Source organism: Ctenopharyngodon idella, chromosome 16, assembly GCF_019924925.1.
Source record: "Ctenopharyngodon idella isolate HZGC_01 chromosome 16, HZGC01, whole genome shotgun sequence".
Taxonomy (NCBI): domain Eukaryota; kingdom Metazoa; phylum Chordata; class Actinopteri; order Cypriniformes; family Xenocyprididae; genus Ctenopharyngodon; species Ctenopharyngodon idella.
The window spans coordinates 34790641-34804002 of NC_067235.1; the positions used below are offsets into that span (position 1 = coordinate 34790641).

The window sequence follows — 13362 nt, forward strand, 5'->3', positions numbered from 1 at the left end:
CAAGGAAAAAATGGGAAAATTATATTTTGCAGAAAATGAAGCTCATTTTAAGAACATTAAGATTTTTGCATTGTGATTATTGAGCACATTTTCACTCCACAGTTCTCATTACTGTAGTGAATCCAGAATGAGATGTAATTATGAGATTCATTTTAAATGATTTAATGATAATGCTATAATGAGATTCATCCAAGCACAATGATTTATTTAGTAAAATTAGCATAAGTACAACAAATGCTCGTTATGTAAAAATATTTTACCATTTAAATCATTCATAAATACGATAATGAGAATTATCCCCCCCATCTTAATGGTCCACAAAAATAGGTTTAATTTTCTTTCAGATTAAAAAATATAATTTCTCATTTTTGGCACAAATTCTTTTACCCTCCTAATAGAATGAATTGCATGTCGGCAGCTATTCCTGAATGAAAACGGAGCTCCATCTGGCCGGTCTCAGGCTCTGGTTTCACACACTTCTCCTTGGAGGAAGTGTTTAAGCTCTGAGATGTGCTGGATTGCTGTTGGTGTGTAAGAGGACACCCGGGTCAGGTCTTGAAGGGTGGATCTGTGATAAAGGGCATTAATATGTGTCCGAATAAACATGGCTTCAGTCCAGCTGGCCTCATGTTTATGGGAGTTAGGCTCTTTAAACACTCATGAAATTTGAGTCTTGCTAAGGTTTTTAAATTGAGTCTAACACATTGCGCAATGCTGTGACACATGATAAAAGGCATCTTTTCCATGTTAATCAGTTAACCAATTAACTTTCCAAATTCTTTCTGGACGTCCTCTTCCAGATCATCCAGGACCGTGTATTGCAGCACAACGGCCGCAGTACACTGATGTGGAACCAGCTGCCAGGAGGGCTCTTCACCCTGCCACAATACTCCTCCTATCTGGGCGACTTCCCCTTCTTCTACGCCGTACTCGGTAAGTGAACTCTGTTCCACGACTACGGCCATAACTTTGTTTATATGTAGTATGTTCTCTCTGCCTGCTACACTAGCCACGCCCCAAACTCACCACCTGCTGCAGTAGCCACGCCCCAAACTCACCACCTGCTGCAGTAGCCACGCCCCAAACTCACCACCTGCTGCAGTAGCCACGCCCCAAACTCATCACCTGCTGCAGTAGCCACGCCCCAAACTCACCACCTGCTACACTAGCCACGCCCCAAACTCACCACCTGCTGCAGTAGCCACGCCCCAAACTCACCACCTGCTACACTAGCCACGCCCCAAACTCACCACCTGCTGCAGTAGCCACGCCCCAAACTCACCACCAGCTGCAGTAGCCACGCCCCAAACTCACCACCTGCTACACTAGTCACGCCCCAAACTCTCCATTTGCGACAGTAGCCATGCCCCAACCTCTCCGTCTGCTGCAGTAGTAGCCACGCCCCAAACTCTCCACCTGTTACAGTAGCCACGCCCTAAACTCACCACCTGCTACACTAGCCATGACCCAAACTCCCCACCTGCTACAGTAGCCACGCCCCAAACTTTCCACCTGCTGCAGTAGCCATGCCCCAAACTCACCACCTGCTGCAGTAGCCACGCCCCAAACGTTCCACCTGCTACACTAGCCACGCCCCAAACTCTCCACCTGCTACACTAGCCACGCCCCAAACTCTCCACCTGCTATAGTAGCCACGCCCCAAACTCTCCATCTGCTACAGTAGCCACGCCCACTCTCCACCTGGTACAGTAACCACGCCCCAAACTCTCCACCTGGTACAGTAGCCACGCCCACTCTCCACCTGGTACAGTAACCACGCCCCAAACTCTCCACCTGGTACAGTAGCCACACCCCAAACTCACCACCTGCTACACTAGCCACGCCCCAAACTCACCACCTGCTGCAGTAGCCACGCCCCAAACTCACCACCTGCTACACTAGCCACGCCCCAAACTCACCACCTGCTGCAGTAGCCACGCCCCAAACTCACCACCTGCTACACTAGCCACGCCCCAAACTCACCACCTGCTGCAGTAGCCACGCCCCAAACTCACCACCTGCTGCAGTAGCCACACCCCAAACTCACCACCTGCTGCAGTAGCCACGCCCCAAACTCACCACCTGCTACACTAGCCACGCCCCAAACTCACCACCTGCTGCAGTAGCCACGCCCCAAACTCACCTCCTGCTACACTAGCCACGCCCCAAACTCTCCATTTGCGACAGTAGCCATGCCCCAACCTCTCCGTCTGCTGCAGTAGTAGCCACGCCCCAAACTCTCCACCTGTTACAGTAGCCACGCCCTAAACTCACCACCTGCTACACTAGCCATGACCCAAACTCCCCACCTGCTACAGTAGCCACGCCCCAAACTTTCCACCTGCTGCAGTAGCCATGCCCCAAACGTTCCACCTGCTACACTAGCCACGCCCGAAACTCTCCACCTGCTACACTAGCCACGCCCCAAACTCTCCACCTGCTACAGTAGCCATGCCCCAAACTCTCCATCTGCTACAATAGTAGCCACGCCCCAAACTCTCCACCTGCTATAGTAGCCACGCCCCAAACTCTCCATCTGCTACAGTAGCCACACCCACTCTCCACCTGGTACAGTAACCACGCCCCAAACTCTCCACCTGGTACAGTAGCCACGCCCACTCTCCACCTGGTACAGTAACCACGCCCCAAACTCTCCACCTGGTACAGTAGCCACACCCCAAACTCACCACCTGCTACACTAGCCACGCCCCAAACTCACCACCTGCTGCAGTAGCCACGCCCCAAACTCACCACCTGCTACACTAGCCACGCCCCAAACTCACCACCTGCTGCAGTAGCCACGCCCCAAACTTTCCACCTGCTACACTAGCCACGCCCCAAACTCTCCATTTGCGACAGTAGCCACGCCCCAACCTCTCCGTCTGCTGCAGTAGTAGCCACGCCCCAGACTCACCACCTGCTGCAGTAGCCACGCCCCAAACTCACCACCTGCTGCAGTAGCCATGCCCCAAACTCACCACCTGCTGCAGTAGCCACGCCCCAGACTCACCACCTGCTGCAGTAGCCACGACCCAAACTCCCCACCTGCTACAGTAGCCACGCCCCAAACTCTCCATCTGCTACAATAGTAGCCACGCCCCAAACTCTCCATCTGCTACAATAGTAGCCACGCCCCAAACTCTCCACCTGCTATAGTAGCCACGCCCCAAACTCTCCATCTGCTACAGTAGCCACGCCCACTCTCCACCTGGTACAGTAACCACACCCCAAACTCTCCGCCTGTTACAGTAGCCACGCCCCAAACGCTCCACCTGGTACACTAGCCACCCCAAACTCCCCCCCCGTTACAGTAGCCACGCCCCCCCCCACCCCCCGTTACAGTAGCCACACCCCAAACTCCCCGCCTGCTATAGTAGCCACGCCCCAAACTCCCCACCTGGTACAGTAGCCACACCCTGATGGTGACTCGGAGGCTCAATGTTTAAATAAACTCATAATTGGCATAACAGTCAATGAACAATAACTGAGTTAAGAGAATGTATTTTAACAATAAATCTTACATATTACATCTACGCTATGGAGTCAGTGTTTATATATGATTTGTCTAGATTAAATATCTTTTCTCCACAGGTATTAAACCACAACAGAAATTCACAGCCGTCATTCACGCAGTCACGCCTCTCGTATCTCAGTCTCAACCGGTTTTCAAGTTGCTAGTGGCTGTGGCCAAATCACAGTACTGTGCCCAGGTCAGTGTTATTTATATGCTATTATATTATTTATTAAAGGGTTAGTTCACGCCAAAATGAAAATCCTGTCATTAATTACCCTCATGTCATTCTAATCCTGTAAGACTTTCGTTCATCTTCAGAACGCAAATGAAGATCTTTGATCCCACACGATCCAAACTTTTGAACAGTAGTGTACTTAATAGTAGAATGTACTTAATAGTAGAAATGACCTCTGATGACCTTGTATCAGATCATTGTCCTGTGGAACTGTGACAAGCCTCTTCCCGCGAAGCACCGCTGGCCCGCCACCTCTGTTCCAGTCATCGTAATTGAGGGCGAGAGCAAGGTGAATCTCCCTCTTTATATTCTCATCATATCAAATGAAGTTTATCCTAATAAAGTCAGAGACATTGAGCATTTTCTGGAGGTTTCACGCGTGTGACTACGTTTAGGTGATGAGCAGCCGATTCCTGCCCTATGACACCATGAGAACAGATGCAGTGTTGAGTCTGGATGAAGACACTGTGCTCTCGACCACAGAGGTGAGTCAGGTGATTTTCAAAGTCTTTAGATAAACAAAGACAGCGCACTCATATTATTATGAATGGGAGAAAGTGCAACGCACAATATGGCAAAATAAGTCCTGCCTTCTAAATAAAAGAGCCAGTCGCTGATTGGTAAAGTCATTGCGTCGCTGCAGCTGTCGTTAGAAACTCTGTTTGCTTTAGAAACAGTCGATGTTCTGAGACGCACACTTGTGACTGCACATGCGCATTGGCTAGCCCAGCCTGAAATATGTTGGGTTTTGTCATGATTTGAGCATTTAGAAATAAAATTTATGAGATGGTTGTTGTCCCCCGAGAGGCAATTCAAAAATGGCCGCCAAGTGAAATTACTTGCCTTAAAAGGACTTTGGCTACAACCAATCACAGAATTCAGGGGAAACAGAAATAAATACTGGCTATATATAGGGATTTTACGGTACTGAATATATACCTCTTAAGTAAGCACCATTTAATACCATGGTGTAACCACTAGATGGCTGTATAGCCCTATATATAAATATATAATCATTCCCTAGTTGCTGAGATCACTAAATTGCTGGTGCATTGTCTCATGTATTTATTAACATCATTAATGTGATTAAAGTGTTTGGGTTTGCATGTTCGCCCTGTACTTAATGTGTACTCATTCCCACAGGTGGATTTTGCCTTTACTGTTTGGCAAAGTTTCCCAGAGAGGATTGTGGGATACCCTGCGCGGAGCCATTTCTGGGACTCTAACAAGGAGCGTTGGGGCTACACCTCCAAGTGGACCAATGACTACTCCATGGTGCTGACCGGAGCTGCTTTCTACCACAGGTCAGTTAAATAACTAACATTACGTAAGCACATTAGCTCTGCTCCAAACATATCTCACTGTCGTTATAACTGCAGTGGAAGGCATTAAGAAAATTAAGCCTAATTTTAGTAACGTACATGTACAGTATATCTTATAAATGTGTTTAATCCGTCATCTTTTCTTAATCCAGGTATTATAACTACTTGTACACACACTACCTGCCCGGCAGCTTGAAGACTATGGTTGACCAGCTCTCAAACTGTGAAGACATCCTCATGAACTTCCTGGTGTCTGCTGTCACTAAGATGCCGCCTATCAAGGTCACTCAAAAGAAACAGTACAAGGAGACGATGATGGGACAGGTACAGAATGCATGAAATCAGTATAATCAGTCTGTCACTGTCAGGTTTGAGTGCTAGTAACACGTTTCTGAAATGTTGACCCTCTCTCCTCCGCAGACATCCCGGGCGTCTCGTTGGGCAGACCCTGACCACTTTGCCCAGCGGCAGACGTGCATGAACAAATTTGCCAGCTGGTTTGGCACGATGCCCCTGGTCCATTCGCAGATGAGACTGGACCCCGTTCTGTTCAAGGACCAGGTATCGATACTGCGCAAGAAGTACAGAGACATCGAGAGACTCTGACAAAGCTGAGAAACACCTTCCCTGTGAACGGGATGGGAAACGGCATCCGAAAACCCCTCAGAACCCTGTTAAACTGGATCAACAGGGATAAGCGGGGGGTCGGAGACCCTCAGGGAGGGAGCGCATTGAGACGGGGGGGAGTGTTGTGTTTGAAGAAGATCCGTCACTAACTACAAATATATGGCTCGATCGGAGATCACGTTGACGGCATTTGGATGAGTTTAGCGCAACACAAAGACACAAAGCTTTCTGTCTTCCACACCCCCTCTTGTAATGCTTTGCCAATGACAGCGGTGACCATGGCAACCGCGCCAATGCCACACACACACACACACAGATCCACATGCACTCAGAATAAGGACTATTGCACATCGGTTTAAACTCTGGATCCATGTTAGACGTGGGTTTTGCTGAGGCCGCCTGTATATTTATTCAGTTCACCTTCCGCTACTCCGGCAAGCGTTACGCCCCTCTTGAAAATGCAGGATGACGTCCCGTGGAGAAGTCGAGCGTGCGAAACACCGCGCACAACGTCACAGTGCCTGAACTTTCAGATGGACAATCTGGGAGTCCAAAGGGGTTTTGTATGAATGCATAAACACCTTGTTCATGCTGCTTATATTTGGATTCAGTTTAGGTGTTCCACAAATTGGTTCAAAGTTTTTGTTTTTTTCTTTCTTTCTATATAAGCCTTTTTGTTTATTTTGTCAAACTGACAGAATTGTACTATTTTTTTTTTTTTGAAGATTTATACTGTGTCCTAAGCAGACGCAATGCGATAAGATTCCAGCGACAAGCAATTTGTTTGTCCTCACATACACGACTACGAGACGCGACAAAATCCATTAAAATCACAGCCAGTCAGAAGAGTGTGTGGGCGGAGTCTCTCTGCAAGCGCACTGCACTCGCAACTAAATCTACCAAAAATCACAGCCAATCAGAAGACTGTGTGGGCGGAGTCTCTCTGTAAGCGCACTGCACTCGCGACTAAATAAATCAAAAAATCACAGCCAATCAGAAGAGCATGTGGGCGGAGTCTCTCTGCAAGCGCACTGCACTCGCAACTAAATCTACCAAAAATCACAGCCAATCAGAAGACTGTGTGGGCGGAGTCTCTCTGTAAGCGCACTGCACTCGCGACTAAATAAATCAAAAAATCACAGCCAATCAGAAGAGCATGTGGGCGGAGTCTCTCTGCAAGCGCACTGCACTCGCAACTAAATCTATCAAAAATCACAGCCAATCAGAAGACTGTGTGGGCGGAGTCTCTCTGCAGGCGCACTGCACTCGCAACTAAATAAATCAAAAATCACAGCCAATCAGAAGAGCATGTGGGCGGAGTCTCTCTGCAAGCGCACTGCACTCGCAACTAAATCTATCAAAAATCACAGCCAATCAGAAGACTGTGTGGGCGGAGTCTCTCTGCAGGCGCACTGCACTCGCGACTAAATAAATCAAAAATCACAGCCAATCAGAAGAGTGTGTGGGTGGAGTCTCTCTGCACTCACAACCAAATCTATCAAAAATCACAGCCAATCCGAAGGGATTGTGGGTGGAGTCTCTCTGCAAGCGCACAGCACTTGCAACCAAATGGATAAGCACATAATCAAATTCATAAATATTACACCTTTTAAACATTTAAAGAAACAAACTAAGTGACTGAAATAATCTTTGTCATAGAATACACTTGTTTGTTCACAATTCCCTTTAATTTATCTTCAAGATCAATTATTCTCCTTCGCTTTCAGTACGGCTATAAAGGTCACACAAAATGATATTCAAACTCAAATTAAATTAATTTAACGTTAAATAAAGCACATAATCAGTACCTGAGATTATCATTGTCAGATTGTATGTTGTTGTTCCAGTGTGACGTCGCCGAAATAGAAACCGTTTCTAAAATAGAATTGCTGCAAATTGCGGCTGGTTAGGACAAAATCTCTGATTAACATGGAAAAGATACCTTTTATCACACATCGCGTCACGTCTGGTTAGGACACGGTGTTAAATCCAATGCCACAAACAGCTCTGTCAGGTTTTCTTACGAGTCTTACTAGTGTAATGCCATGTCAGCAGCCATGTTCACACTGCAGCTAATTCGGATGTCACTCCACTTCTGACTGCTGAATCTTCTGAGTTTGTTTATTTGGAAGTGACATGCGTTTTGCATCTGAAAAGTGCAGACAGCCGCTTTTACAAATTAATCTGACTAGTAACTAGTTATTAATGCAGTGATATCACTTTTTTTGGAGACTGACTGCTTGTCTAATAACAAACATGGAGATCAGTTTACGGTAAAATTTGTGAATGTTAGCACATTGTTTGCGTTCTTTAAAACCCCAAACATCCATTTCTCTTGTCGTCAGTCATGAGACGCCCAGTGTTGTTTCAGTGTTTTCGTGGTTAGTATGTATTTCTGGAATCACACACTCAATGACTCGAGATATTTAACACTAGTTTTGAATTTACTCTCAATGTAGATGGAAGAAAAAATCAATGAAACACCTGAAAATGCTTGATTAGGAGAGAACGTCATCCATTCAGAGCTTTGGTTCGAGTTTTGAGAACGTCTTCCATTGATTTTTTTTTTTTTTTTTTTTTTTTTTTTTTTTTGTTAAGAAAGAACTGTTAACTCATTATCGCTCATGTTCTTTTCCGACTGGATGGATTGAGCTGGTTATCCCAGCGGAGTACTTTTGTCCAAAAATCATGGTCTTCAGTCAGGGTGGATGACATATTTAATGCTTTGTGAATGAAAACGAGGCTGTGAGAGAGTCAATAAAAATACATTTCTGCAAAAAATGACGTGACATTGCACCTAAAGACATAACTGAACAAACTTAAAATGAAATATGGCGTCTACCCTGACTAATGTCCCTACAGTTACAAAAAACGTACCATATACAGTACATTTGCAAGAACATTTTCCCTATTAAAGACAACAGTTGAATGTTAAACTATAGGGCTGAAAAATGTGATAGAATTGTGTGAACTGGTGATGATTTTGCTTGAGGTCAGAATTATTAGGTAAATATGAGCAAAGCAGGCTGCGGAAAATAAATCTGCATTATTTATCCTTTTGATCTTTCATTAAAAAAAATCACAAAAAAATAAAATGTTTGTTTTTTAAAGAATATGCTCTATTCTTTCTTTTGATATATTGCATGTTCAGATATTCTTAAAAAATGTAAATGGGAATATACTTCAGAGATATTTTTACTCATGAGAATTTCTATGGGTGCCAATAATTGTGGCCGTGTATAAGAGAAAAACATTTATTTTATAATGTGATTTTCCCCCATTTTCAATTTTTGATTACTTTAATGAAAGGTTCGATTTTTGTGAATTTTTTTAAAAGAAAGATCAAAATAATAAACAATGCGTATTTATTTTCACAGCTCATATTTACCAAAGGGGCTAATAATTTATTAATTCTGACCTCAACTGTATATTTGCATGGCGATCATCCGATAGGACTGCTTTATTTACGCAAGAGAGCGTTGAAACATGGAAATGTGAAAATGCAGAACAGAATGAGTCTCAGATCATTTAAGATGAGGAAAAACGCATTATTTAGAAGTGTTGGTTGTTTACGGTTGCCACATTAATGTAGAATTGTGTGCATGAATTGGGTGGAAACTGTGGCAAAAAGTTCTCCAAATAAGATAACGGTATTTTTAGAATATGATTCAGTCACGTGTTTCTTTTTGTCGTCTACAAACGAACGTGCCTTTTCTCAAGACACTTCTTGCGTTATTTTAGCCTTCAACCGCACAATCTCCTCTTCCTCTTCAGCACTGATCATACGTGGGCAATCGCTTGATTTAGTTTGTCTAACACTGGAGTTTTTCTGATGGTCACAGTACTGACATTCCTGCCTGTTCCGTAGGAAACGCATCTTTCACTCGTGTTTGTATGTGTATTTAGCACACACGAGGATTCATTTTATCTCAGTTTTGATTCTTTGCTTCATCCTTGGATTCCTATTTTACAGCAGTACAAACAATATGATGAAAGTTCAAATTTTGTAAGATATAAAAAATGCTTTTATAAAAAAGAAATAAATGATATTTGATACATTTGTGTGTGTTGTTTTGTTTATATCGAGTGTGAATTGAGCGTTTCTTACACAGAGCTATCATATCATATTTTTTGGTGCAGCATTGGTACACCGACATTTCAGGCGTACGATTTCTTTATATATTTTGCAATATAACCCTGCCATCAGTGTTCTGAGTACTTGCGTGTGACTGATCAAGCTCGGTAACAATTATGCAAAAACTGACACTTCAAATTAACTTAAAAAGCCAAAAAAACAATCTCAACTTTAACAAAAGTAGTCTTTAAAGGGATAGTTCACCCAAAAATGAAAATTTTGTCATCATTTACTCAACCTCAAGTTGTTCCAAACCTGTATGAGTTTCTTCACAAAAGAAGATATTTTGAAGAATGTTGGTAATCAATCATTTGACGGTAGCCATTGATTTCCATAGTATTTTTTTCTCCTATTGAAGTCAAAGGCAACTGTTTGATTACCAACAATCTTCCTTTTGTGTTCAACAGAAGAAACTCATACAGGTTTGGAACAACTTGAGGGTATGTTTTTTTTTTTGGCAAACTATCCCTTTAATAATGTCTAAATATATATCCAAATGCAAAACCTACAAGTAAATTATGTCTGAAAACATTGTTCCCTGCAACTAGGGAATACACAGCCATGTTTATCTGGCAAAATGAGTCGGAATGCGCACAGGCTAATTACGAGCTAAAAGTAGTCGGTTTTAACAAAAAAATTAGTTCATTAAGATCTTATCTAGTGATCCAAATGCTTCAAGTAGCATTTAAACATCTAAAATTATTTTTATTTGTTTGTTTTCTGAGAGAAGTACCTTTTCTTTGACCATAAAAAATGCCGTTTTTCTCTTCTTGCTTCACCACTCGCGCTTCCCCTCAGCACGAGTTTATCGTTTTAAAGCGCAGCATTCCAAATTTGTGAATATTGGTAGCGAATTTAGTCTGAACCAATGAAATGTGATTTTCAAACTCATGCTGATGTAAACAAATCGATCTTACTCGTGCTGACTGACAAAGACGCTTCAGACAGCACACGAATCTGACATATACACTGAATTACAGTAGGCCTGCTTCAAAATATTGAAGTAAAACAAAAAGTGAAATATATATATTTTTCTATAGATATTTTGTTTTGGTGAGGTGTGTGCCAAATTAGGTGTTATTAACAGGGATTTTAAGGTATATTTGCTTGGTGATTTTGTTTTGGAACCTTCAGAAAACGATTTTTCGACTCTATCGACTTCAAACAGGTTTTTGAAATTTTGCTCATTGTGACTCATTTTGCCAGCACGGGTCACATACATGCCCGTATCGGAGTGTCTATTTACACTAAGTGCAAATAGCATCCCTTGTTGGCAAACGCTATTTACACTAGCTCCGCCCACTAATGTCTGGTTGGGCCACTCAAGTTTTAAAACGACGCATGGATTTCAATGTCTTCAGTAGCGAGTAAGTCTTGCAAATCTGGCTTTTTAACACGATCGATGCGGGTTCGAATCGAGTGTTTAATAATATTAAAAGTGTTTATTGGGTAGGGTCAGGGGAAGGTGTAGGGAGGGTTTTTATTCTCCCAATAAGGCAACATCCATTTAATAATTGTAATAAATATAATCATTTACACTCTATGATATTATTGCATCCTGTTAATGTACAGAAATACTGAGGTGCAAATAATATCTACCAATATATATATATATATATATATATATTTAGATAGCATATAATTACTATTTACTCTTATTGCAAAGAACTGATACTTTTACATGGTGTATTATATATATATTGCTATTTTCACTTAGTGTAAATAGCCACTGCCTTTATATATAGGGCTATACAGCCATCTAGTGGTTACACCATGGTATTACAGAGGATAAATGGTGCATAATTTAGAGGTAAATATTTAGTACCGTAAAATCCCCTTATATAGCCAGTATTTATTTCAATCACCTCACTCGAATAGCCATTATTAGTGATATTTATTTTATCACTAATGTTTATGATGATTATTAGTGATACAACATTTGAGTCATGCGCATGTGTTTGTATTGGGTGTGCGTGTGATGGTAGTGATAATACCGTAGTGATTCAGGATAAGACAAAATCATGGTTTGGAAGATGCATTCATGTTAAAAAAGGGGGGGGAAAAGTTACATAAAAAATGTCACCCGCACTCTTCACCTTTAAATAATTCTCAGATGGTTGTAGTTTGGCTGGAGTCAGTCATCAGCTGCTGTAATGAAGCTTGATTCTCTTTCAGCCGTACTTGAGGGAATTACAGTGAAGTGAAAGCTTCTCATTCATAAATCATTGACAGCCTGGGCAAGTGGGACACACATTGTGCTGGAATCTGCTTCCGTGACTGAATCTCACTGAAGATCCCCTCAGACACACGTTATACTCACTGCAGGCTTGAGCAGAGTTCAAAAACGGCTCTCGTTCAGTTCCTGAGGGGGACTGAGTTGAATTGGTTTTGCTACACTGGATACTGAAGTGGAATTTGAATGGAAAGTCAGGAAGAGTAATTAAACAGAAGACCTATTAAGCCCCTTTCACAAGATGTAACTTCACAGTCATGTCTGTGAAGTTTCAGCTCAAAATACCCACAGATCATTTATTATAGATTGTCAAATTTGCCCTTATTTGGGTGTGAGCAAAAACACGCCGTTTTGTGTGTGTCCCTTTGAATGCAAATGAGCTGCTGCTCCCGGCCCCCTTTCCAGAAGAGGGCGGAGCTTTAACAGCTCGCGCTTCAGTCGCTCAACAACAACAAAGCTGGAGAATCTCAAGCAGCCAAAATGACGACGGTGTTCAGCCTTACATTGTTCAAACCGGAGTCGACACTGATGGAGAGACTCAGGAAGAAGTTACAACTTTTAGACGTTTCTGAATGGTTAGTGGATAAATTTATGTAGTTGCTGTGGAGTTGATTCAACTCATCCACTAGCATGTGCCGTCATGTTAATCTTTTGTGCAAATCCAGCGTTGAATTGACCCTCGTTTGTAAAGCAGTCCGGTGTAAAATGACGGCATGTCAACAACACTCTACTACAACAACTCTTCCTCTTCTCTAAAGCAGCCCAACATGGCCCCGCCCCCTTTGTTGAGTGTTCTCGGGGGCGGGGTTTATGTTAATTTTAGGGTTTAGTGATGTCACCAACCTTGGAAGAAGCTTGTTGTAGTCCCTACCAGCCGTTTGTTGTAGTCCTTAAAAAACACCTCTACTGCAGCATTCATACTGACTGGAATCTGCAATAAATCAGCGGCTGCATGCGTTTCCATAAATCTCCCTGTGATCCGTTCAGAGACGTGTAAATAACCAGCAGGAGCTCATCCTGCTCCAGAGATGCTTTCATTTCTGCAGATTTACTGTGAGACCCGACAATAACCTGAACCGCGGCCAGACATCAGAGCGTTTCATGAAAACATGCCCTGCAGAATGATGGATATCAGCAGGGAATATAATCAAATACCTCAGAATAATATCTACATATGTGATAATCACTGCTGCCATGTGGAAGATAGATTTACTTTTTGAATACAAGCTCTTTTTTTTTTTCACATTTCGTTATTGCAGCCTTTACGGCCTTTTCCTTTTTGGGGATGATAACATA

At 42.9% G+C, this 13362-nt stretch overlaps 1 protein-coding gene and 1 long non-coding RNA gene across 4 annotated transcripts in view; one reads left to right on the forward strand and one right to left on the reverse strand.

Annotated features, from left to right (window-relative positions):
* Positions 1 to 8289, forward strand: part of ext1a (exostosin glycosyltransferase 1a) — a 54191-nt gene extending 45902 nt beyond the window's left edge. Inside the window, exons 5-11 of the mRNA XM_051865607.1 lie at positions 801 to 933; positions 3592 to 3710; positions 3943 to 4038; positions 4145 to 4234; positions 4893 to 5053; positions 5224 to 5395; positions 5492 to 8289. Coding sequence (XP_051721567.1) covers positions 801 to 933; positions 3592 to 3710; positions 3943 to 4038; positions 4145 to 4234; positions 4893 to 5053; positions 5224 to 5395; positions 5492 to 5677 — 957 coding nt within the window. The 3' untranslated portion in view covers positions 5678 to 8289. The remainder of the gene's footprint in view (positions 1 to 800; positions 934 to 3591; positions 3711 to 3942; positions 4039 to 4144; positions 4235 to 4892; positions 5054 to 5223; positions 5396 to 5491) is intronic.
* Positions 932 to 3585, reverse strand: LOC127497258 (uncharacterized). Of its 3 annotated transcripts, none has more exons than XR_007925493.1 (5): positions 3148 to 3585; positions 2406 to 3077; positions 1318 to 1608; positions 1126 to 1221; positions 932 to 1029 (listed from the first exon to the last, which is right to left on the reverse strand). It is a non-coding gene; the product is annotated as an uncharacterized LOC127497258 (long non-coding RNA). The 3 variants fall into 3 exon arrangements; XR_007925494.1 differs by having other exon boundaries at positions 1318 to 2309; positions 2342 to 3077; XR_007925492.1 differs by having other exon boundaries at positions 1318 to 3077.
* Positions 8290 to 13362: the final 5073 nt, after the last annotated feature.